This window comes from Hoplias malabaricus, chromosome X2 (assembly GCF_029633855.1).
Source record: "Hoplias malabaricus isolate fHopMal1 chromosome X2, fHopMal1.hap1, whole genome shotgun sequence".
NCBI lineage: Eukaryota > Metazoa > Chordata > Actinopteri > Characiformes > Erythrinidae > Hoplias > Hoplias malabaricus.
The window spans coordinates 38,777,316-38,805,124 of NC_089819.1; the positions used below are offsets into that span (position 1 = coordinate 38,777,316).

The window sequence follows — 27,809 nt, forward strand, 5'->3', positions numbered from 1 at the left end:
CTTTCTGAATTTCTGCCCTTCTTTATCTTTCTATTGAGGTCCCACTTCTTTTTACTTCACTGAGAGAGACAGAGACAAGGCGAGAGACAAAAGGGAAAGAGGAGGGCAAGGAAGAGAGGGAGAGGTAAGCACAACCCAGGCTCACACATTAACAGAGAATGTCACACTTTCCCACATGTTGTGAAGTGTTCCTCTAGGTGAAGATTCAGCTGGACAGACTTTGGCTTCTCTGAAATGTTGTGTAACATGGAGCAAACAGCAGGCAGCCTTAGATGCTCTGAATGCTATGTATGGTATGCGTGCAGTGTTTCTTACCTGAATTACAGATCAGACCGGGGCAAATCCACTTGTGACAAATTTAATTTGAGCAGTTTTAATGCTGACTTAAAATTGTGTGTGAGTCTTGCACCTATAATATCATGTTTCCTAGACCTGGTAATGGAGTTGATCTAGGATAATGGTTTTGGAGCCACTGCTCCATATTGGAACATGAGCTTGAACTGATGCTCAAACCTGATCTTACCTGTAGCCCAACTCTGGCTTTAAATACAATATTAATTTTGACCCCTTTAGTTGAGGGGTCAAGTAGCAGACTGCTGAAAGTGTGAGATGTTTCTTTACTGAAATGCCTGTGTCCGAATGTAGGATTGAGGGTTCTGATACCAGCTTGATATCTGTGGACTTGATATAAACCCCTAGATGGCCATTTCATTCTACCTGTTTCTGTGTGGCAATGCCCTGGCAGTAGCAGCAGCAGCAGTAAAACTGAAAAAAAGATCTGACTGTAGTTCTGAAGCCTTGGGCACCTATGTCCTGGATCATTGCCCCCTCAGGCAGCTGTACACAGTTACATAGTAACTCAGTTACACAGTACACACCTACTACATATTCCTGCTGGGATCAGCAGACTTTTACAGTGTTTGCTCTCTGGTGTTTCTAAGAGGAGAGGAGATGTTTTGCTGCCTTTCTGTGTCACCTCATGCTGTGCTAGCAAACAGGTCACAAAGATCAGGTGTGCTCAGACCAACCAACATAATTTAGTTAACACGTATTATTCATCTATATATTATTTCTTGATGACTCAGAATAAAGCTTCTGTGATTTAAGACTGATGCAAAATGATCACAAACACCTCAGTATTTAATTGTTTTTTCACACTATTTTTGGCACATTTTAGATCAATTCTACCGTTTTTAAAAATGTTTCTGCATAAGTTTGTAGTTAAATTGTAATCATATTGATTCAGAATGATGTGGTGACAAAGACTATTTGTTTTACAGTGGCAGGGATAGGAACCAGACGCCTTTAAAGCTGGGCATACATTGTGTTATTTAAATATGGTTATAAGCCTGATGTTTTTGTCAGCGACTAAGCTAAGGGATCAAGTTAAGTTGCAACCTTCATAATTTGAAGTGCAGTTTAAGCAGGGAAGCAATGTCTGTAATGAAATACACAATAACAGTGTTTTGGACTGAAAATGGTTCTGGATAACACCAAGCTAATCTCTATAAACACTAAGGAGTCAAAAGTTTGTGGACACACGTTCATTGTACTTTTTTTTATGTCACGGAAAGGATTGCAGTGTAAAACATGGCACAAATCAGCAAAGCTATATTCTTGCTCAGTGTCTGCAACACTGTACTGAATGGAAAGCTTGCTGGTCAACAGAGCTATCCGTATAGGGTTGAGGTTCATGCACAGTTTAAGCACCCACTTTGTGTCATGTCATTCAGAACAATTTCTCAGTGTGTGCATATGATTTGGGGGCATTGACTGTTTATGAGGAAAACATCACAAATACATTCTGACTCGTCATCAATTCCTAAGTGTTCTGGAATCTCATTCTGCTCAGCTTAAAACCTACTCACATAATGTTACTATATGAAATGGTTATGAATACACATCTGATGCCTGAAAATGTATTATATGAATGTTTTGAATATAAATTCATTCCTGCTGGAGAGGTACATTCAGGATGTTCAAGGGCCAAAAACATCCCCCCCAAATTATCTCTGTTTTGCCATAATCAGTATTGCATATACAAACTCAGAGAATACATGTATGTTCACTGTGGAGAGCAAGTGCCATATTTGTACTGGAGACATTGAGATGCCTGGTTGCCATCAATACTATACATCTACTATATAGAACATTATTCTTTAATGAACCAATGCACTTTAAAGCCACATTTATTTGGTTTAATTTCAGTGGTTGAATTATGCTAATACAAAATTATCCACATTTCCAGTTTAGTGAACAATATACAATGTTTCAATTGATTGATCCAACTTTTTCACAGTAAAAACAATTATTTCATTTTCAATTAATTACAATTCTTTCTTATTTTTAATTTTATGTATTTTTTTTTCCATTTATTCCTTCATACTTGAAACCTGCTGAGTATAATTGTAGCTTCATTCTTCTATAAGTAATTACAATTATATTGATATGAATTGTGCTTCTGGATGAATTTCACAAATTTCTTCAGACTCAGAAATTGAATTTAGATTTGCTTTATGTCCATGAATACTCCTCTCTGTCTTTTTGGCTCTGTTCTTTTGTACACTAGGTGGCCAAAAGTTTGTGGACATCTACGCATACCTCCTTTCTTCTGAAATTAAGTGAAAATTAGTCAGAAGTGTGTTCCACTTTTTGCTTTAGTTACACCATGTACCCTTCTAAGAACAAGTTTGCATGCTGGGACATTTCTGTGTGTGAAATTGATGAATTATGATGAATAGCTTGAATGTCCTCAACATTTACGATAATGTTATGAGTCCTAAAACCTCTCTACTCTGTTGGAATAGTGTAATATATAGCAGACATTTCTAAGCCAATATTCTGTCTTTCTCTGATCCACTGAGCCGTTTAGCCTTTTTCCAGCGGAAATATCTGTAAAACGAACTGCTTTTTCAAAATCCACAAAAAGAAAAAAACATCCTGAAGGATTCTATCAGGCAGTCCTTGACTTTTAAAACCCCTGGGAACATTTTGATATTTTGTGTTTAATTCTAAACGAAAAAACACAAATAGAAATATTCTCCAAAATTACCAAAATACACTCCTCAGAGCTCTCTGAGAATGGTGTGAGTGTGGTCAAGTTTACTAATGACTGTGCATGACTGACAGCTCTCTATCACTGGAGAAAAGAATTCTGTTCCCATTACCATGGCAACACACAGCCCCAAGAGCAGTCACTGGGTTTTTAATCTGAACTACGGTTGCCATTTTACGCAAGATAACAGTACACAATAAAATGGCACAGGTGGGTAGAATTGGCATTATACAGCCATTCATGTACGAACCTATGGACGTCTTTTATGTGTCTTTGGTGTGGTTTTATATCATTATTTATATTATTATATATATGTTAACATAATTGTACGAACGAGATACCTTCTAGAGTATCTCCAAATTGGTGCTTTCTACCGCTGCCACTCTGCTGTACTGCCAAGTGTGGCTTGTATCCCCGCTGCTACTTTGCTGTACACACTGGCCGATATCTCCGCTGTATTGCCGACCGAGTGGATGCCTTCCTCACTCGGCTCTGTGCGCCGGCCAAGTGCAGCTGATATCTCCGCTGATATGCTGAAAAACATGCCAACCGAGTGTTGCTACTATTTCTGCTATATTCAGATTTAATTAATTCAGGCTCGTTCTGTATTGCTTTGTGTTCTGTTTGCTCTGTGTAGCTCTTTCACTCCTCCCCATAGCTTGGTGAGTAGCTGGATAACTAGCTCATTCACTATTGGCTCCTAAGCTTTAGTCACCAGTCCCTTTGACTGAGAGAGGAGGCATGGCTGTGGTAGCCTTGTGATTGGTCAGGGTAATAGTGACATAAGCATTACCCGGTTTTAGGACTGCCCATTCAACATCGAGAGGAGAGTGGCACTGGTCATATTTGAGGAGAGATTTATCATATTTCTGTTTGGTGTTTTTATTTAAACTGGGGTTGTAGGCCAGCATCTCTCATGGTATTGCCATGCATTAGTGCTCATGTCATGGGTGACATGCATTTGTATGTAGCAGGGGTGGAAATCCTGGGAAAAACAGAGAGTTGTCCCCATCAGTATTCATTGTATACACAACAATTTAATTTTAAATAATAAAAAGTAATATGTATAGAAACATCAAAACTGCCTCATGTATTGCTTTTGAGAAATGTTACTGCTTATTGCCCACCCCCCACCCAAGCATTGAAACACCCTTGGCTTAAAGGCACCACTGATGTGAAGGCATCTATTGGGATTTGTCATACATGCTGCCATCAAGGAGACAACTTTTCCTGGAAAGTCCATGGTTATTTCAGCAAGACAGTAAAAGGTCTTATTCTGCACATGCTATAGCAGCATATCTTCATAGATGTAGAGTGCATGTCCTTTAGTTATATGGATTGAAGACTACTGAGCACAATGTAATAAGGCATCTCCACACTGCAGCATCCCCTGCAGGTAAAAATCTGGCTAAAACATGTAATCAATTCACAGTGGCTAATATTGTTAGTTTTGGTGCATGTTCATTTAATAAAGACAGAAACATTAGCAGATAAAAGTGTTGTTGGCATTTCACAAATTTGCATTTGTCTATTTTTGGTGACTAAAACTAAAATGAAGATAAATATTAGTATTTTCAGATATGTACAGATTCATGTGGGCCTGCATGGGAAATTCAACCCAGTCTTTTTTGAAGCACACAATGGTATTAACCACTAAATTGCACAAACTAATTCTGAAACCGTTTTAGACATACACCCACCAGCCACTTTATCTGATTTCCCTACCTTTTATTTCCACTAACTTTTTGGTCACCCACATTTTATGTCCAATAATTATTTGTTACATTTCTTTCAGTCATCTTCTAGCCTTTCATTAATGGTCAGAACACAGAGCTGCTCGTCTATATACGACTTTTTACCTTTTTACCATGAATGTAACCATAATTTAATTATATGTGTGTGTGTGTATGTTTGTATGTACATTTGTGTGTGTGTGTGTGTTTGCGCGTGTGTGTGTGTGTGTGTGTGTCTTTGTGTTTTTACAGTGGAGGGAGACTTTATTTATGGTTCAATTTGAGGTGACTGGCGACTGCTTTCCTATTTTGTACTGAAGGCAGTAAATTGATGGCACCTACACTTCCTTGGGCGAAAGAAGAAAGAACGTTTAAGTGACAGTTTTGGCTGCTCCTGTGCTCAGCCCTGTTTCTCAAGCCTTAGCTTTTCTCCTGGCACTGCGTCTAAGATCTAATCACAAAAATTCCTGTCTCTCTCACACTTTTCTTCTCACTCCAAAGCCAGGCAATCAGAATATCTTTGGATGTGCATTTGTCAATGAATTTCCACAGACAATACAAAACGTTCCCAGTCTAGGGCCTGTTTGGATAAATGGATGGATGGATTAATCCATTGTTTGATGAATGAATACATTGCTTGATAGTTGCATGTTGATGGAGTAATATGGTGGACTGATTGGTAGATTACTTTATAATTGAATGATTGGATAGATGGACAGATAAATGTATTGTTGGATGGTTTATGCCAGATATTATAAGGTAATGTCAAATAACACTTTTATAAAGCATGATTAACACAGGATTTGAGTGTTACAGAATAATTATATACCCTATAACTGTTTACCAGACCGTTTATTCAGTTGTAGTGGTCAATGGGCTAAATGGATTTTTAACAGGATATAGGCACTTATTTGTGGTAAATGTGTATGGCTTCTAATGCCAAAATCACACCGGGCCAAAGCTGTTCTGTCAACATTGATAAAGCATTGTTTCATTGACATTTAACCTAATCAGTGTTGAATGTCCATCAACACCAGGACACAGCTGCATCTGTAGAAACACATTAGCGTCCTTCGATTTCAAGGCTACTCCCGCAAAGTATTTATACAGAGTGTGTCCAACTGAGCACGCCCAATCATGGACAAGTTTCCATTCCAAAATTTTGCCAGGGCTTCTCGATCTGCACAAGTTAAAGTCATTGCTCAAAGTCAGAGGGTGTGTGTATCTTGGAGCAGTAACTGACTGGCTAAGATTATCTTATTATGCTTTGAAAATTTTTTACATTTTCCACACAGTTTTCTCAGTGTGAGGAGAGTAAAGCAATAAGCATGCAGTTGATTGAAAATTATACAGTTTTCCGTATTCATTGTGTCCATTCCTTGGACTTGATTCCAGCTTCCATTCTTTTTGGGAGACTTGTTTAAAGTTTTACAAAGAAATCTGGGCCACACCTCCAAAGTTCAGTCTTACAAGTTGATAGCATTTTCTGCTTCCCATGATCCAAGTCAACCTCAAATCTAGGTGGAACGCCTCCCATTTTATATTTAACCTTTTAATCTGTTTGAAGTCTTTTTTTTTTTAATATATACTTGCTCTGACTTTTCTCTTTTTTTAGGAAAGGGTATTATCTTATGCCCCAACTTTTCTGAAACAAATATGGCCTTTTAAACATGTCAACTGTAAGCATATAGATCAGTGCATTAGGTTAGTAAGTCCCAGGTTGCTTTACTTGTGGAGCAAAGTACAGGGACAGGGACAGACTGAGAGGGAGACAACTGGGAATGACACTCATCCAAGCAGGAGCTGAGAGATGGAAATGTTGGCAGAGGTTTTTACACACACACACACACACACACAAACAACTTTAACCTCTGACAGGTATTCAGCCTTTGTTTGTGATGAGATCACCATCATTATAGAAAGAAATGGAGCTACAGATACTCCACTAAGATCCCCTACGTTTACCTCTGTGCTCATACAGAATTCCCCTAATCTTCACTCGTGATGGAATGAGAGGCTTATCATCCAAAATCAGGTCAGCAACAAAGTCATCTCAACAATTAAACAAATCTGCTTTGCCTTTGTTCCACTTTTTATTTATATATATTTTTTTCAGGAGACTCAGTCTGCTGCCATGTCACCACATTCTTAAAATTAGCTTATATATTGTCACTGTCCAATTAAAAACATGTATCTCCCAAAATAGTATCTTTACAAGTGTTTTATTTGCTCATATGTGACACAAGATACACAAGATCCTGATTAAAATAAACGCATTACGACATAAGAACGAACGAGATAAGCTTCATCAGAATAGAGTTATTGCTGTTAAAGCCCATTGAATGTAGACAATTGTTCTATAAGGAAATAAGTATTAATAAGACATTTAAATATACTCTGAGATAATGCCTCTGTTTATTTCTGAGTGAGCTCAGTGTAGCATGAGTATACATGTTATCATCCAAACAAGAAAAGGAGTTATTTTAGATGGTGTTAGTTGCTGATAATCTAATTCACTGTAATTATACAGTGATAATATGTATTCAAAAGGTAATAAATAATAAATAATATGTAATATTATTAAATATATAATGTATATAATATGTAATAAATAAAAGTACAGGACAGTGAGTAAATAATATTTAATTAAGCTATTTATTTTATTTTATATTGTTAGTTTTTTGTACCATCTTTTTAAGTGCTATGGGTTCTTGAAATGTGCTATATAGATAAAATATATTATCAGATATTTTACATCTTTAAAAGATATTTACATCTTTGAGTTTATTAGCACTCAGGGGAATCTCTAGTCTTTTGCTTGCATCCTGTTTAGGTTATTACACAGAGAATAACTTGTAGACTCTCTATGAATTGTTCACAAAAACAGTAAATACAAGGTTTTATATATATATTTTTAGAAGCCCATGTGCACCAGTGCACTTGCAAGCATAAGCTTGAATATATGTGTGTCTATGTGTGTATGTGTGTGTGTGTGTGTGTGTGTGTTGTTTCTTAGGAAAGAGGAATGTAGAATCAGCTGACAGAACTGACCAAAAGCCAAAAGCATAAACTGCTGTAAAACACATTCTCTCTCTCTCTCACTCTTGCTCTCTTTCTCAATTCTTTATTTACTTAGCACCCATTTGGTCCCCTTACATTGCTATTTTGTGTGTGTGTGTGTGTGTGTATATATATATATATATATATATATATATATATATATATATATATATATATATATATAATATCACATTTATAAATATATTCTTATGCAAATGTTTAGGTCAAATTACATTTATTATCAAAAAATATGAACAGACTCTACAGAGATCACACCACTGCATGTTTTTTTTAAACATATTGAAGTGAAAATAAAAACAAAAAATTATAAAACATTACCTTTGCCATTATGGCATATTTTATATTGGTTTATATATTTACATAATATAAAATAGTATATTTGTGTTCTGTTAATGGAATGATAATAACAGTTGGTTACATTTCCATTAGAGTTCTGTTTTTCTTCCAAATGTGTTTTCAGACTCTTGTTTCATGTCATTTTTTTTACAGGGAGATGTATGGTAAATGTTAAAGAAGCCTTCTGTCGCTTTCTCCACTGATACTTTTTAATGTTATAAAATAGCTGTTACATTGACCCCTTGTGGCCTTGAAGATTGTATTTGACCAATTTTTAAGATAGCCTCTTCCATGTGAGGGACCCCCACTATGTAGCATAAACTGGTTCAATTAGGTACTACACAGCCAGGCTTTCTTCTCATGGGAATTTCAATTCACAAAAGTAAAATAAAAAATAGTCAATTTCAGAAAGGTTTTTTCCTTCTTTTGGTTGTAAAAGTCACTTATTGCTACTATAAAGCATCCCTAGTAGTCTCCCATGTTTAGCAGGATTGAGAATATAAGGGAACATCTGGAAACAGTCACAGTCTGGGGCTCGGACGGAGAACTGGAATTCTGGTGTTCATAGCAGTATTGGTGCTAACGAACATGTGGACAAGGCTCGGACGTCAAAAGTGTTGTGGTTGGTGCATTCTCCCCCCACACCCACCCATGTTCGATGCCTTAGAGCATGGTTTTGGGTGCTGTAACTGTGGGTGTGTGAGTATTTGCATGTTTTCCATGCCTGTCATTGTGGTTTCAACTGTGTGCGTGTGTGTATTTCAATGTTTGTCACTGTAGATTTCACCAGTGATGAACAATCGGGATGGGAGAATCAGTTACCAGCTTTATTACTTGAGTAGCTCAAGATAAAGAACATGATTCATGTTCCATAGTTGGCATGTTCTTGATCTATAGATGGCAGTAAATAACGAAGCCTGCAACTTTTAGGTAGATAAATAAAAAAATGCTGGGTCCTACAGTACTTTCCTTATGTACTGGCACTTTTCAATGATTTTTTTACTGTCCTGGATGACCATGTCTGTCTGTTTTTCTTGCTCCTCCCCTGAGAAATTTAGATGCTGAATCAGCTACTAAATACCTAACAGGAACTCTGGTTAAGCTGTCCGGACATTTTCAGCCAGCTGTGACCTTGCTATAGAATACAATATTTTTGAGTGGTGCTTCTTAGTGTTAGTATTTGATATATATATATATGGGACTGCTCTTGTAAGGTGGAACAGTATATATTTGAAGAAAAAAATGACTGTTGTCTATACATGTCTATGCAGTTCCACTTGAAATAATTTGAAACAGCAAAAATGTCAATATTACCCAGCTATGGATCAGAAATAGAGCAATATCCTCAACACTTTTGATGATTTTTTTTTAATCAATTGGAGATTTCTCTCCACCTTCAAGCCTAGCATATCAGACAGAGACCCTTTTTTTCTTTTTCAACTTCTTTAATGACACTAGAGCTTCGTAAACCCATCAGACTTGTGTCCAGAGCGTAGACTACCTGGAGAGCTAGCCAATAGTGAGGAAACATCCTCTGAGTTTTACAGTGTTTTTTTAGTAAAATCATGAATGTTACCTTTAACTGAATATTTACCCTTTAACCATAAAGATACTAAAATGAATTGGTATGGTGTCTGAATGGTGACATGATAAATTTGTAGAGAACCACTTACTTGTTGCTGGTAGCTACAGAGTTTGTTGTAAAACAAAGAATGGAAGATGTTAAATGTAGCACTGCTTGTCAGCTAGCTCACTAAAAAGACTACCCTTGCTGGAATGAGTGGGCACAAACAGATTTGGCAACTACCACTGGCACAAGTTTTTTGACTTTCTTTTCCCCTTAGAAATTTTGGGCTTTTGGCCCTGGCACTCAGAAACATATCAATCTTTAGCGTGCAATTTCGTCCAGGGCAAGACCACAAGGTAATAAGGTTAGAATTTGATTTTGTCTGTGTGAATTTGATCAACAAACAAAGAGGAGAACTAGGACTGGGAGCAGGTCAAGAATGGCCAAGTGTTTTGGGTTTGGAAGGAACTGAAGAACCAAAGTCAATGTGTGTTCCTGGCCTCCTTTGTCTCCCATGACCTTAAATGATCTTTGCTGGACCTTTGCCTGCCTCTTGCATGTCTTTTTGAGAAGTGCTTTGAAGAGGCAGATACAAATACCTTCTCTCCCTCTCTCTCTCGTTACATTCCTGCTACTATTATGCAGTGTATGATGGTCCATCTGAAATCTCTGCCCTTGGCATCATTACTTAAGATGGTTCTCCAAAAGCAGTGTCGTGTTTAATCTGAGTTCAGCACTTTAACAGGAGCTGCAAATAAAGATGTATTTCATGTGATCACTGTGTTTTTGGAGGTATTTTTTGATGGTGAAAATTGCACAAACTGCTCACTCTTATACTTTATAGAGAGAAAGAGTCAGGCTCTGGCCAGGGGTTCCACCCAAATCCTGGTTTTCCTTTTCCAGTGCTCTCGGCCTTGGATAAAGGTGGTGAGGAATAATTAGAGTGGGCAAATTGAATGAACCTCAGGTGAGAAATGAATTTCTCTCTCTCTCTATCTCTCTCTCTGTCTCTCTCCCTTACATGCACACATACACACACACATATATATACACACACACACAAACTGGGAATGTATTTTTTTTATCGGTCACCACAAATTGACCAATGATAAATGGGGTGAAATCAATAAACATTTGAAACATTTTATCTGTGTCCATACTTTTACACTAGCAGACAAGTCAATGCCATGTTTGATAAGTATCTTTCCATATACCCTTACTGAAAAAAGGAAACAAGCACATAAAATATTTGCACTACAACACATAACTTTTCATCTGAGGAATAAATTGTAAACAATGTGTATGACTGAAATTTGAAGATGTATAAAATGACAGCATCTTAAGAGAGCTTGAACTTGATGGTCATCTTGGGTGGCATGGTGGTGTGACAGGTAGTGTTGTTGTGTGTTCTCCCCATGTCTGCATGAGTTTCCTCTTGGGTGCTCCAGTTTCCTCCCACAGTTCAAAAACACACGACTCAAAAGTATCCATAGGTGTGAGTGAATGCGTCACTCTTGTTTCTCCAGTCTTTCAATACAATGTCATTAATTAGTCTGACATGGATGAACACAGCAGAAATGGCCAAAGATGAAATACAATGAATGATGTTATATTAACTATTACATACACTCAAGGTGCTGTCCCTTCAAACCAGCAGAGGTCGTTGTCTCCTGAGTATTAAGCCCAATTTCTGATTCTGTGTTGAACCTATACGGTAGGCAGCATGGCCTGGTGCACACCTCTCCAGAAAGAGACCTACACAGACCACAACGACTGTGATTGGTCTGCAGTTGGACGAACATGATTTAAGTTTTACACTCACTAAAGAGTGCACTTTAAAGATGAGTAATACTAATACCACTACACCACTACATTGTGTACTAAATAGGCCCGAAGATGTTTGAAATTCAGCCCTTGTGGTGTGGCGGTGTAATTGCAGAGCTATGCAGATGCCTAACGCACACATATAAACTTTCACTCATACTCATACTCATACTTTTACTCATATAAGAACACAGATTTGGGTTTTTTTCTGCTCCTGGGGCTCCACTTGTGCAGTTTTTACAGCACTGTACTGAAACTGGTAGGGAGGGGGAGGGAATGAATGGTTTCCTAGCTTCCTCCAAAAGTTACATAGTGGAGTTTCTGCAGTGCTGAGCTGAGATTAGCAACGACAGAAGCCCTATTCTCCCTATTACAGGTCAGTAAAGCATCACAATAGTTTTGAAGCTGTAATTTTAAATAGTGTTCCTTTAAGCTCTCTGTTTTGTCTACATAGGTGCAGAGTATAGTTTGAGCTATTTCTGCAATTCTGAGACACCTGTTTCTTAAACAGGCTATAGTTTTTGGATTATGGTTTTTCTGACTTTTTGTCATTTACTTGTTTCTGTTTTTTTTTTTTTTGGACTTGTTTATCACTCTGTTCTGATTTTACGGTTTTTGAATATTTCTTTTGGTTTTGACCTCACTTCGCATATTGTGTTTAAAAATCTCCAACTGACCCTCACCCTCAATGAGTGATTTGTGACATCTACACATCAGCAAACTGTGTATATGAATGAATTATAGTTACTGATGACTCATACAGGCAAATACTAAATGGTAAAAATATTTTTTTAAATTCATAATGGTTGAAGAACTGATGTAGTATAGTTAAAGTAAAAAGTTGCCCCAAATGGACATAAGTAAGGTACAGATACACTTAATTTAAGTAATGGATTACATTTACTAAGCTACTGTCTACCAACGAATATAGTGTATTTATTAAGAAATATGGAGTGCATAAAGTGGCAAGATAATGTTACTACAATGTTAAAGTAGATTGTGATACAACATGAGCAGGTAATATGATTGAAAATAACCCTGTGACTACAACAAGTTCTAGATTAAATTCTGAAGTGTATATTTTAACTAGCAGCACATTATGTCTGAGTCAAATATTGTTGACTTTTATGTTGTTTCTCCTGAAAAGAAAATCTCTGTCCCCTGAAAGTCTGAGAACTGCTTGGGGAGTGTCCTCTCTTGTAGATAAATGGTAAAATTGTATGTGGAGACAGACAGAAGGTCAAAAACGTATTTTTGTGTGTAGTACACCCTTTCTGTCCAGCATACCTGCCCCAAAAATGTAACTACAAGCTCCAAGATGTATCTGTATCTGACACCTGATATTTTGAATATGAATATCTGCCGCAATAGGACACACTCTATGTGTAAACCAGGCAGGACTGCTTTACAACGAAGGAATTAGTACCCATGTTAGTTTTTAACTGTAATATTTTGATCTGAAAAAAAGCACTTTCATCTTTTGAGTGTAGTAGATATAGTAGAAGAACAATTGTTGAAATATTTGTATTTTAAATAACAGTATGTCAATGGTATGCCAGGATTCCTTTAAAGAAGATGGACAATATTCAGCTTAGGTGGATTGGCTACTCAAAAGTGTAAAAAAAAAAAAAGGTGAGTGTGAGTTAATGTGTGAGTGTGTGTCGCCCTGCAAAAGACAGGCGCCCCATCCAGGGTGGTGTTCTTGTCTTGCGCCCAGTGATTCCACGTAGGCTCTGGACCCACCGCAACCCTGAACTGGATAAGAGGTTACAGAAAATGAATGAATGAATATTCAGCTTTGGACTAAGGCTATCAGTCTAACTGAGAAATCTTTGTAACATCTTTGAGAAATATCCACAGTTTAACAACTATTATTTGTTAAGTACACTGTCAAAAAAAATGTCTCTGTGGTGGTGCCTTTTGCTGTCTTTGTGATGGCAACTTCAAGGGGACATATTCTGTGTTTTGAAATAGGGAGCATAATTGTACATAATTCAATTATAATTGTAGGTTTTAAAATTGTGTTAATTTGATATGCCCAGTTTCATCTCTAGGATTGATGTTGTTTTATTTTACACAGTTCTATAAAGAAATCTTACAAATATATGCCTCTCGTTCTGGAGAAGAGAATGTAAATTACTTTTAGAGAACAGAACTCTACTTTAAAACCACTGTTGTCCCTTTAAAAGTACATTTACACTGATTGTGCCTTCAGTGACCAGTAATGACTGTCTACTGTACCTTTTTTTTTCCTGAGAGTGTATATTAGTCTTATAGCTAAGGTAGGACAAATATTTATTGTTTTTCTGGTTCCTTTACCTTACGAAGCTGCTCAGCTTCTTATTCCTCTCCTATTTCTTCACATTTTTCCATTTCACATTAAATGGTGCAGGCGCCAGGAAGTAATGGAAGTGACCTGGAAAACTGTGGAACATAGCTATGTAGACTATGGTTAATTATGCGGATGACTGTTAATTTTATTCTGACCATTTTTCTGATGGGGGGGAAAGTGACTTTGAGTCTGGGAAATAATGAAAAGCTCTCATTTAAGGTACTTAAATGAAGAAATCTGAAAATTGGGACGACCAAAAGATAGAGGAAGACTTGGTCAGTTTTATTCTAATTTTCCTGTCCACCTTAAATAATAAAAAGTACAATTTATAGCACTTTTTAATATATTTTCAAATGAATGAGAAATATATTTATTAGATAGTTATTAGACACATGAACGTTCTCTAAAATGTAGTTAGAATGTAAATTTAACTGAAAAAAGCAATAAACAACCTAGTAATATTCATGGAATTCGGACGCTGATCATATTGCTTTTGCTGCAGCTGTGATAAGTGCGCCATCTAGTGGCCATAATTGATCAGTGACTCATTCAACTGAATCAACTACAAAAATTCATAAAGCACTAAGAGGCCTGAACGCAATTAAAAATCACCCAGATTATGCCTAGAGCGAGAGGGACTAAATGAAATTTAAACATTTGAAACAGTGTTTTAAACACATCAAAGCCACTGATTTAATAGGCTTTTTAATCTTGTATGCATGACATGTGATCATTTTTTTTTGCTAAGATAGACACAAATTATATGTAGACTTGGGGGCTCTAACAAAGAATTACACAATTTATAGCAAGAAAAGGCCCAGATACAGTGCAACAAGACAATGTACACCATGAATATAACACAAAACAATAATATAAGCTATTATGAGATTTTAGAACTAATGCACGTGTTACCATGCAGAAAAACAAAGAGTGTAAACATAATCACCGTCAGCTTCTGAAACTGAAAGGTGGCAGGTGAGGGAGGAAAGAAGAAAAGACTGCAGCTGTCAAAACATTCCTTCATTTTGTTCAAATATTGTGAAGAAACTCAAGTTTTACCATTTCTTTTGTAGTGCAAATTATAACAGTTGCTTTAAATGCTGGCTCTGTGGCATATAAACTGCCCCTGACCAGTTCAGATTGACACCTCAATGAGTCTTTACTTTTCTGTTCTCCAGTTTCTGGCTTGGGCCACTTCCCATGTGCAGAAGTCTGCTTCTCTTCCTATAAAATGAATGTTTCCGCTCTGTCTAAAGTCTGCATTATGTGACTGTGATTAACTCACCGTCTGAAAGCAAATATGGCTCATTCATCTTTGTCATATTAAAAAGAGGAATCTGAGAAATCTGATCACACAATAGAAAATCATGTTCATAAATCACACACCTGACACCTGCATACTGCTCAAGTCTGTAGAAACAGTCAAATTCCCACAATATTTTTGTTTTGTTTTTGTTTTTGTTTTATCAAGTTTTTGCTGAATTGATTGTGACTCTGGGTTCCTCATGAAGCCAAGAAGATGCATAATTTTTTGTCCTTAATTATAATCCAGTTTTTATGTATTGCTTTTTAGAGTAGCTGTAGATTTTAATTCCAAACACAATGGGGCATGTTGGAATTCCCTACTTTTTTTTTCATTCCCCCCCACCCCCCCCCCCCCCCACACACCCTGGGTCACTGTCTGTGAGGAGTTTACTGTGTTCTTCCTATGTTTGCATGTATTTCCTCCCAGAGTCCCAAAAACACAATTTGGTGGGTTGACAGTGCAAAACTCTGTAACACTTTTTACAAATTACAGCCCGCTGATTACTGGTAATTACAGAGAAAGTACCTGTTAAGTAAACAGTAAGATAAAATAAGTACTGATTAAATAATCTACAGAAAAGTACCCGGTACTCATCTGTACTAACATAACACTTAAGGGTAAGTCTAGAGCGTGCACATTTACTTTATTTTATGGGTTGTACAAAGGATGGTAAATATATAAAAGGAATGATATAAGCCAAGGGCTTCTTGTTTGAAGACGATGACCCAAAGGTAAGTCTGCTGGGCTGAGGAAGCAGGAAAGTGTACCCATGTGAGCAGAAGAGAAACACCCATTCATCATTAGTCCGCTATGTATATATAATGCCCCAATACATATCTGCTAAACAGTGTAAAATATCTCAGAAATATGTGATGATGTTTATTGTGGTAAATCAGATGTTCTGAACCTGAGTACAAAGCACCTTGAAACTTTACTAGTGCCTGTAATGAAAGTAGCTGACCATGTTCTTCTCTGTATGTGCACTGTAAATTATTTTGAAGAATCTATAATTACATTCAGAACTACAGAGAGATCAAAATAGAAGCTGCATTATTTATATATATAAAAAATGACAGTAATTGTCAGCTGCATAAACTGTCATACTTTTAATTCAATTTTATAATCTATAATTATGCTGAGTACAATGGATTCAGAACATAGTTACGTGCCTTATTTGTAAAATGTTTGTAAAATACCCAGTAATAACAACATATTTCTAGTATCATACCCTTTACTTACTCAGTACTTATTTCATCATATGGCTAACTTAACAGGTACATATTCTGTGGCTTACTTAACAGGTACATATTCTGTACTTACCCAGTAATTATTCATTCATTCATTATCTGTAACCGCTTTTCCAATTCAGGGTCGCGGTGGGTCCAGAGCCCACCTGGAATCACTGGGCGCAAGGTGGGAATACACCCTGGAGGGGGCGCCAGTCCTTCACAGGGCAACACAGACACACTCACACCCACGGACACCCCTGAGTCGCCAATCCACCTGCAACGTGTGTTTTTGGACTGTGGGAGGAAACCGGAGCACCCGGAGGAAACCCACGCTGACACGGGGAGAACGCACCAGCTCCTCACAGACAGTCACCCGGAGCAGGAATCGAACCCACAACCTCCAGGCCCCTGGAGCTGTGTGACTGCGACACCACCGTGCCAGCCTTACCCAGTAATTAGCGAGCTGTAATTTAAAGTGTTACCCAAAACTCTCCATAGGTGTAAGTTTGTGAGTGACTGTTTGAGTGTGTGTTGCCCTGTGATGTACTGGTGCACTGCCTATGTTATGTTCCTGTCTTGTCCTCAAAGATCCGTTATGCTTCAGACCCACTGTGACCTGAACAGAATTAAGTGCTCATGTAAGATGAATGAATGTATGTATAGATGTATGTTTGTTTCAGATTTAGCCATTTAGGCTAGTCTAAATCCCAGTGTTAGTTGCTGTCCTTGCAGTCATACAGCCTTGAATGCAGTTTCCACTGCTGGATTTTGTCATCTATGTTAGGTTTGAGACTTGTAGCCAGGGACTTTTTTTATTCAAATATCTTGTTTCCACTTTTTTTTAACACAAAGGTCAATTAGTGAGGAAAGCAAATAGGAGAAGACTAATAAAGATTGTGTGATTCATATAATTTTCATGTGGGACTAATCAAGTTTACTGGCTGTGTGGTTTTTCTCTCAGAATGAAACTTCAAATCACTTTACAGATTGGCCAAAGTTTCCAATGCTGGTACAGCTCAGTGTGAAAATTTTAGTTGGGGTTTGTCCTAGAAGAATGGTCTCCTAGATTCAGAAGAGTAGTATATATTTATACATTTAGTGTTGGTTAGTATTGACAGATGCATGATATTTATATTAAAAACAGTAGATCGGTGGCATGGTTGTACAGCGGTTAGTGTTGCAGTCACACAGCTCCTGGGACCTGGAGGTTGTGGGTTCGAGTCCTGCTCTGGGTGACTGTCTGTGAGGAGTTTGGTGTGTTCTCCCCGTGGGTTTCCTCCCACGAACCAAAAACACACGTTGGTAGGTGGATTGGTGACTCAAAAAGTGTCCATAGGTGTGAGTGAGTGTGTGTCACCCTGTGAAGGACAGGGCCCTCCAGTGACTATGAACTGGATAAGAGTTTAGAGACAATGAATGAATGAAAACAGTAGATATTACATTTTTTAAATCAATCTGTTTATTGATTTTATTACCCAATTTTCTCTCCAGATTAAGTCGTTTCCAGTGGAAACAACAAAGTCTTCTGGGTGCGTGCTAGCAGATATAACAAAAACCATGGTAGAGGTAACTGCAAACTTGTTACCTCAGTTAACAAATGCTTTGGGGAAATTTACAGCACTCAGGAGCGAGCCAGCAAGCAGCAAACATACAAACAAACAAATAATAAATAAGTAATTATGAGAATATAACCCAAAATTCTGTTGTGGGTTGATATATATTTATGTCTACTTCAACTGGTCAAGAAATATTGTGATACATGTCATCATATTATGTATCTAGAAAATGTCTTGAAATGTAATATTCACCATATCCCTCAGCTCTGCTTGAATGATTGCGTGCAGTGATGCTGTACTGTTACTGATTTTATCAATGGAGTACATTTCTAGCAAGTAAGTAAAAGGTCGGCCTCTCTGGTTCGGGTACTCAGAGGCTGAATGGATGTGGTCAGAAGGGTGTTTTTCCTGTTCCAGCACACCTCAGTTCATTTTCGAGTCAAAGCAGCTGTGTGGACACAGAAAGCACTGAAATGTGCAGTGTTGGTGCCCTCCAGGATTTGAGCTTGACAAATGTGTTAAATGAATAACTCCAGAACACCCAGGAATTCTCTCTCTCTCACACACACACACACCCTCAGCTCTGCCTGTATAATCTGTGAAGAATTTTTAGGTTTCTGGAAAATGTGTCTGGACTGATGACTTGCTTCCGGTTGCCACTGAAGAAAGAGAGAGATTTTTGGTTAAAAGTGAACTATTTGAGTTCATTTATGAGTCCATAAGATGAAAAGATAAAAATAGACATTACCCAATTAATTAATTACTCACTAGATTTAATAATTTTGCTGCTCACAACAGGGCAAGCAAAAATTCTTTACTACTACTAGCGATACTGTCCGGCATAGCGACCGCAGACATGCTCCATCTCACTATCTCTGCTCACATCATACCATCATCAGGAAATACATACATCTGCACAGTAAATTCACCAGTGTTAAATCAACACTATTAGTGTCAACACTGAGAGTGTTAAAATTTTACAGTAACAGTGTTAATTTAACACTGGTGAATTTACTGTGTGCAAATAGCCAAGATGCTCTCCCTTAAACAGAGAGGGAGAGAAAGCCTAGCATACCATATATAGCTTATATATATAAACAACATTTAAACTTTTTTTCATTATTATTGCAATTGTGAATGCCGCCTTTATGGCCTAGCCAGAGGTCACTAATAGGCAGACCGCGGTCCGATAAACCGTTGAGAACGATTTAATTGTGACTGTTTATTTTAAGCAGCTGAACTATTCTTGTCTTTTGCAGACTGGAGAGTGCGGAGCACACAGGCGAGGTACAAAGCGAGAAGCAGCAGTCGGAGATTAAAGAGTCAGAGAAAGGCTAATTTAAATGAAGTGCCCTTAAAAAGAAAAAGTTATCAGTAAAAACCTACTTTTCAACACGGGAGCGAGGCGTACATCTTTATTCTTCCCACAGGCAGTTCTAAACCAACATGTCTCATATGTTCTGAGACTGTGGTGCTAATTAGAAGTAGTGTTGCCAACTAAAGGTCGGACACTAAAGGGTGCGTTCCATTTTGAACCAATTAGGAACGCGTTTTCCGTATTTTGATGTCACACTTTCATGTTTGACACAGAAACACTCAGCTCCCTCTCAGACGGAGGGAGGGGCAGTTTCTCCTCGGCTCCTAAACAGAGTACCGGAACCCAGAACGTGCTTTTCATTGGTCGTCACCTTTATATAGCCAATCAGCAGCCAGAGATATCAGTCCATTGTTCAGTGCTGCAGCCAATGGAGTCACAGTCCCTCCTACCGGGGCTTGTTTTGCGGAAACACTGGTATGGAAGCAAATCTGTCTCTTTGAAATATTACCACCTTTGAATTTGTAGCACTGAAATTATCTGAATTTTTCTGCACTGAAATTATGCATCTGAATTTTGCTGCTTTTGAATGTAAGTCTTCAGAATTCTTCAGTCCTCATGTAAGATTCAGAATTTGAGCAACTTCAAAATATATTGTTAGAATTTTTTTAAGCTTGATTTTTTTTTATCTGAACGTATTAACCGTGAATAATAACAGTGAAAATGTGTTCTTGAAAATTCACGATTTCAATTCAAGAGAAATTATATTCAGATACATAATTTCGAAGCAAAATATTCAGAGGTGGAAATCTGAAGACTTAAATTCAAAAGCAGCAAAATTCTGATGCATAATTTCTGTGCAAAAAAATTTTTAGTGCTACAAATTCAAAGGTGGTAATATTTCAAAGTCTGATGAGACAGATTTGCTTCCATACAATGGGAACTACAGCTCAGCATTCAGAAAGTAGAGGTGAGCGATACCGGGAATTTTGGTATCGATCCAATACCAAGTAAATACAGGGCCAGTATCGCTGATATCGATACCGATACCGCTATACTTCACCACGTGCCTGTGCAGTAGCAAAAGAGGGGCGGGAGGGGAGGGGAGGGCGGGAGGTGCACGTGCAGCTCTGTACTGAGTCACACACAGACTTTAGTGGGAAAGCAGCAGGACAGAAAAAAATCTTGAGTATCGATCTTTTTACACAAGTATTGATCAATACCAATACCAGCGTTGGTATGAATATTATCGATATTTGGATCAATCCGCCCACCTCTATCAGATAGAACTAATGTTACCACCGTGTCCTGAAGAAACTATATTTAATTCTCCATCAACATACCACAGACAATAATAATTTAAGTAAAATAGGACAAAGTGTTTCAAGTTTCAAACTTTACCTTCTGGGTATTTTTGCTTTTATATTTAGCTTCTATAACTGATTAAAACTGATTAATACTGTGGTGGGACCTAGAAACATATGTCCTTTACCTAATGATCTCATTGTCATATGTACTGGGTGAGAAAATAAAGATACAAATGTGCCAGTGATGCAAATTAGAGTCATTTTCATATGATGTTTTTTTTGTGTGGTGAAGAACAAGGTACATGTGGGAAGCATCATCAACAAATGGCAATAATTACTTCCATGAATATGCCTTTTTACATGTCACTGTTTTCTCTAGATGGAAATGGTTCATTATGTACTGGGCAAACGTCACCCAGTCAATATTTCTTCTGAAATCAAATGGTAGGCATACTGAATTTGTCTTGCCTTTGTTGCAGTTAAAGCCTCTACTCTTCTAGGAACACTTTACACTAGATTGTTGAACATGTAAGAACATGTAACATGCTGTAACAATGTAGGAACATAAACATAAGTGAGGAGAGATACAGATGTTGGATGATTAGATTTCCTTTTCAGAGGGAACAAACAAAACACAACAAAAATTGAGACACCCCTTACCCCTAGGCAAAACAGAGGGGTAGGTCTAAGAGTGAAATGGGATTCACCCATTATCTTAAATAATTCTAACTCTTAACTTTCTTTTCCTTCACTCTGCAGGATATAAGTATGCCTCTCCACTCTGCCTACTGCTTTGCCTTGGTGTTGCAGGTTTACCTGGTACATCAGGCCAAAGCAGGGGCCTACTATGGTCACAAACAAGTGCCCCAACAACTGCCCCAGCAACACCAACCATTGCTACAGTTACCTCACATGCCCCTAGGAAAGGAAGGCATACCACAGCAACAGTACAAAGGGAAGGAGTTGCCTCATGTGCCATATGGAAATGAAATGCCTGTACTGCCACATTATGGAAAGGAACAACCACAGCTGCCTCTTCAAATGGCCAAACCCAGTCTGGGCAAAGGTATGAAGACAGAAAAAAATATTGTTGAACGTAGTGGCTTAATGAGATGATGATGTTTATGTACTACTCGGTAGCCTTCTTCTAGTGGCACTAAGTCAAGGTGACAGAAAATTCAGCTTAATGTTGAATTTATTTTTCATCATCTGTACCAGTGGTTTTCTTTGTCCAAATATCCACACTCAAGGTGTGAATATCTTCAAATATGTCCAAAATGTGAGTACATGTGAACAGGTTTGAGACAAAGAAAACACAATAAATCAGTGAAATAAAGATTAAATTAATGAAAATTCTTTCCCACCAAATCTGCCAGTGTCCCACAGACAGCAAGAAAAATGCAGGCTGCTGCAGTCTTGGGTGTGTATTCATTGCCCTGTAGGGCACTTGTGCAAGTGTGTGTGTTTACTGCCACAAATGGGTTAAATGCAAAAGGCACATTTAGTTGTACATTATACAGTGACATATAATTGCACACTTGCAAATATAATTTTACATTTGCATTTGCATAATTGAATTTTTCAGATATTTTCAGCCTTACAAAACATTGTGTTGTTCTGTTGAGTTTTTTTCTATTCTGAAGCCTCTGAGTGACCCTGTTGCTGTTTTGATTATTGTTCATTCTGGGTTACCACAAAGCTTTCCAAAGCTTTTCTGAGATGTTAGCATTCATTGTACTCAGTAATGGACATAAAATTGCCACTTCACTATTAGCGACTAATTTATTTAGTTATCTGTGACTAACATCTTTTTCCATGTAGCTTTCACACTTGTTACCTACAGACTCCAAAAGTTGCCATATGCCTTTAACTCCCTGGACTGCTGAATTTGTCTTATTTTATGTGAGTGTTGTGTATTTGCCTAAAATATTGTAAAGAGAAATGTTGGGGAGACATTTTGTGGTGTTAGTGTTTTTATAAAACTCCATATAGCTGCTCACAGCCTCCTTAAACTTCACGTGCTTTAACCTGTTACATTGAATAAATAAGTAATTGTAATTCTTAAAATCAACAAAATGTTCTTGTTCTTTTTTGTTCTTTGGTGGTAGATCATCTAGTATTTATTTTTAGATGTAATGAACAAGAAAAACATGGATGTTTGTGTTATATATTATGAACAATACGTTGTGCTCCTTTTTTCATTTCTGCATTTATTACCTGCCCTCCATATTTTCTGTACAATACAATCAAATATAAAAAACACATGTAAACAAAGACATTGATATGAAGCACAAAATCTTCTCCATACCTTCCAATGACAATGGCATGTATTTTGGGCTTTCCTGTTTTTGAAATGCAAGAAACACCTCTGTGACAATGGCTATATGGCTAATGGAGGTCCAGCAAAATTAGGCTTGCCTAGTTTCTTTTTGCTATTGCTTTTTGTTAAATTATGATTACCACTAATCATACAGTCAAGTAGTTGAGTAGGTCAAGGCAAAACTGTAAGGTTGTCTAGCATGTATATGTGTCTTTGGACTGAGATTTGTGTAATAGGCAGAACAGCCAAAGCTAACATTCAGTCTGAATAAATAGCAGATTTTTTCTGATCATTATCGGTGTGAATGACACTAGCCAATTACCTCTAACTTCCCTGACAGGCTAGTGCAATTTAAAACACTTTAAACATACCACTCCCATTTTCAAGGCAGCTGCTATAAAAACAGGCATGCTTTTATCAAAACATGTTATCAAATAATTATCACTGAGCAATACAACCTCTACAGGTTTATCTACACAAAAATGTACATTCACATTATTAAAAAAGAATTTAGAGGTAAAATGTTTCACACAGTGTTTAAATAAATCCCATAACTACTTTATGCTTGAACAGCATTTTCTCTACCCAGTGCACTAAACCACTGCCACAAGAGAATAACATACAAATCCAGATTTGGGACATTTTGTAAAATACCATAAAGATACAACAAAAATTAAAACCTGTGATTTGTTAATTTTCTTGAAAATGTATTTATATTTTATAAGTACAATCAAATTACTTCTGGGAATACACCTTGGAGGGGGCGCCAGTCCTTCACAGGGCAACACAGACACACACACACATTCACTCACACCTACGGACAATTTTGAGTCGCCAATACACCTACCAACGTGTGTTTTTGGACTGTGGGAGGAAACCGGAGCACCCGGAGGAAACGCACGCGGACACGGGGAGAACACACCAACTCCTCACAAACAGTCACCCGGAGCGGGAATCAAACCCACAACCTCCAGGCCCCTGGAGCTGTGTGACTGCGACACTACCTGCTGCGCCACTGTGCCACCCTATATATATAATAATATATATAATTTTAATATATGTATAATATAATAACACACACAATACTGTGTCTTAGGCACCTAAGGTGATTATATGTATTTAAGGTAATGCCTTCTCAGTAATCGTGGTGCTTGTGTGTATGTGTATATTTTTGCACTTTTGCAGTACTTTTGCACAGTACTGTAGATATTTCAAGAAATGCAAACTGAAATTATTTTACAAGAAGTAAGCCATACATCATTTCTATGCCAAACCACATCTCACATGATAAGAAACAAAATGAAAACCTGTGCTGTGGTAAATTAGTTGACATTTCAGTTGTTTTAAGGAAAACTGAACATCAGGTTTTTAATGCCATTCAATAGACCATTAGACTTTTATCATTAAAATGTGCAAATGTCACATCTGGCATTGTATGGGTTGCATTGGTGCCCTTGCCATGGGTGACACGCATTTATTAAAATGTAGTATTGATGTGGATGCCTGTATTGAGATGCAAAATGCAGAGTGCTCTATATGCCAAGGAATAATAATTGATATTTAGTTTTTAATTTTTTTTAATTACAAAAGAACTAATAAACTAAATAGATCTGCATATTTGTCATTTTTATTTCAAGAAACTTTTTAAGAAATTGACTTTCTCTCCCTAGGTGAAAGTATTCCCAGAGGTGAGCAAGGCCCTCCAGGACAGATAGGCCCTATGGGCCCCCAAGGACCTCAAGGCCCTCCTGGTCTACCAGGCCATGGCATTCCAGGACCCTCTGGGAAACCAGGACCACCTGGCCCTCAAGGGTATCCTGGAATTGGAAAACCAGGTATGCCGGGTCTCCCGGGAAAACCTGGAAGGATTGGATTGCCAGGACCTAGGGGTGAGGTGGGACCAGGTGGTGGTGCAGGACCAGTAGGATTGCCAGGCCCGTCAGGCCTTCCAGGACCACCTGGACTACCAGGTCTAACAAAACCAGGTGTACATGGACTACCTGGACAGGTTGGGCCTCGAGGGGAACCTGGACTGAAGGGACTTCCAGGGATTGCAGGGATTCCAGGACCTAAAGGTGATAAAGGGATTGGCCTTCCTGGATTACCAGGTATTAAAGGACTATCTGGGCCCCCTGGGCCACAAGGTCCAGCAGGGTTACCAGGAGTGGGCAAACCAGGACTAAATGGCTTACCTGGGGTTCCTGGAGCTCCTGGTAAAACTGGTCTTCCTGGAGTTCCAGGGTTGAAAGGACTTCCAGGTGAAGAAGGACAACCTGGGCCACAAGGGCTACCAGGAATTGGAAAACCTGGTATTGATGGTTTGCCAGGGAAACCAGGCCTCCCCGGTGGAAAGGGTGAACCAGGCCCACCTGGTTTTCCAGGAGGTCCAGGTTTACCTGGACTTGGGAAGCCTGGATTTCCTGGACCAAAAGGTGACATAGGGCATGGGGGTTTACCTGGTCCTCCAGGTCTAAAGGGTGAGAAAGGTCATGGTGGATTTCCTGGAATTACTGGCCTGCCTGGTCCAGGTGGTATACCTGGTCCTCCGGGTCTTATGGGACCACCAGGAGGTATTGGCTTCCCTGGTCAAAAAGGTGAAGGTGGTGCAGTTGGGCCAAAAGGGCCAATAGGCCCAAAAGGTGAAACAGGACCTCCTGGACTTCCAGGAAAATCAGGTTTCCCAGGAGAAATTGGTCAACCAGGACCAAGAGGCTTACCAGGGCATTTAGGTCCTCCGGGAGAAAATGGGCATAAAGGTTTACCTGGTCTCCCTGGGGCTCCAGGGAAGCCTGGACAAAAGGGTGAAGTGGGTCTGCCAGGGGAGAAAGGTTATCAAGGGCCAATAGGAATTCCTGGACTCATGGGTCCAAGTGGACCTATTGGTCCTCCTGGATTTCCAGGACCAAAAGGGGAATATGGACCACCAGGGAAACCTGGACTGCCAGGCGAAGGAAAAACTGGTCTACCAGGCCCAATTGGTCTACCAGGGAATCCAGGGCCTGGTGGACTTCCTGGCAAACCTGGAATACCTGGCCAACCTGGTCCTCCTGGGCCACCTGGGCCACCAGGTCAGCCTCCTGGCATTGGTCAAATTCTCCCTGAGACACCTCTAGATCTGGATGGTGCCAAAACAGGCTACAAAAAAATCAGGCCTGATGGAGACATTATTGGCCTGCGTGGTGTTGAGATGCCTGCATTTACTGCTCAACTAACAACACCATATCCTCCTGTTGGCAGCCCAGTGGTCTTCAACAAGATTTTGTACAATGGCAATCAAAACTACAACCCTCAAACAGGAATTTTCACTTGCAATATACCTGGAATTTATTACTTTGCATATCATATCCACTGCAAAGGAGCCAACGTGTGGGTTGCTCTGCAGAGAAACAACGAGCCAGTAATGTACACATATGATGAATACAAAAAGGGTTTCCTGGATCAAGCATCGGGGAGTGCTGTTTTGCCATTACGGTCTGGAGACACTGTTCACATTCAGTTACCATCAGACCAAGCTTCAGGACTTTATGCTGGTCAATATGTACACTCCTCATTTTCTGGGTATTTATTGTATCCAATGTAAAGTATCAATAATCTGTCATGATTCATTAAGTCACAGGTGTAAAGAACATCATCTTTTTAAATGTATGAACTGAATGTTTGTACCATCATTTTTCCAATAATTATGACATCAGATATCAGTGATGTCACATGAAAAATTTCATTTTATTAGCCGTTATGTAGTAAATTCTGAGCAGTGGAAGTGTGTATAAAAAACAAAAACAAACAAAAAAAACCCTAAAGCCATAAGTTTTGATTTTAGGTCATTGAAGTTTGTCTTACAAAGTCTACATTTACAGTTCATACATTAATCATTAAATGACAATCACACACTTATTCGCATAGTTCCTTTATCTGCATATGTGTACATGCCTGGGGTAATATTCACTAAACACATTAGACATATTAACCATTCAAGTCCTCATATGAGAGGATGTTCAGTATTTCTTTATGCACTATTTCTGGTACATTATATATTTAAGGTACATTTGCCTTTCCATTTATCACATCACTTTACAGTAACTGTAGATTCACTATCATCAGTTTATCCAAAAATCCTTTTTGTTATAAAAAAAACACAACGAGGAAACCATGTCAGTTTTGTTTACTGATATAAAATGGGATACATCTGAAATATGTAAATGTGTATATAATTTGTTGCTTTGCTGTTAAATATCCCTCAGATGATCAAAAATGGTAATAAAACAAAGTTGTCAAACATTAGAAATATAGGCATAGTATTGTTTTGGTTAATCACTAGCAGTCCCAGTTGCACCTAAGCAGAGTTAAATTCTGAGAGGATTTTTTTTGGAGTTCTTCCCTGTAATTTATTTTGTTTTTTAGTTTTACTACTGAGTGCCTGAATTTGTATATGAGCTGAAAAGGTGACAGGGCACACAAAGAATGAATTTATTTTGTGTTTTCCAGTTTTCACAATGGTGCTAAACATTCAAATGAGCAATGAACATTTTTAAATGTTTTGTACTGTAAATAAAAATTAATTAATGGAAGTTAATATTTTTGTGTTCTTTCTGAATAAAAGTTTGAATCTGCTAAATAAATACATGTAACAAGCAACAACTAATAAAGCAAATAATTTGAGACATTCTTGTTAATGCTTTATTGATTGGGTAAAATCCTATAGAATACAGTAGTGAAATAGTTGTATTAAAGCTTATATGTCCTCAAATTTTTAAACAATATCACTGAATAAATGTTTGCAATGTGTACATTTTATGGTAAGCAAACGTTGTTAGAAATCTTTCAAATGCACCATTTACTTCCCAGTCC

The 27,809-nt window shown here is 38.1% G+C and overlaps 1 protein-coding gene across 1 annotated transcript; it reads left to right on the forward strand.

Moving 5' to 3' along the window:
- LOC136676767 (collagen alpha-1(VIII) chain-like) lies at nucleotides 1-27,603 on the forward strand. The gene is made up of 3 exons (XM_066653982.1): nucleotides 1-124; nucleotides 21,401-21,707; nucleotides 24,632-27,603. The coding sequence occupies exons 2-3, from the start codon at nucleotides 21,410-21,412 to the stop codon at nucleotides 26,539-26,541; spliced, it is 2,208 nt and encodes a 735-aa protein (XP_066510079.1). The 5' UTR covers nucleotides 1-124; nucleotides 21,401-21,409; the 3' UTR covers nucleotides 26,542-27,603.
- The last annotated feature ends 206 nt before the right edge of the window (nucleotides 27,604-27,809 follow it).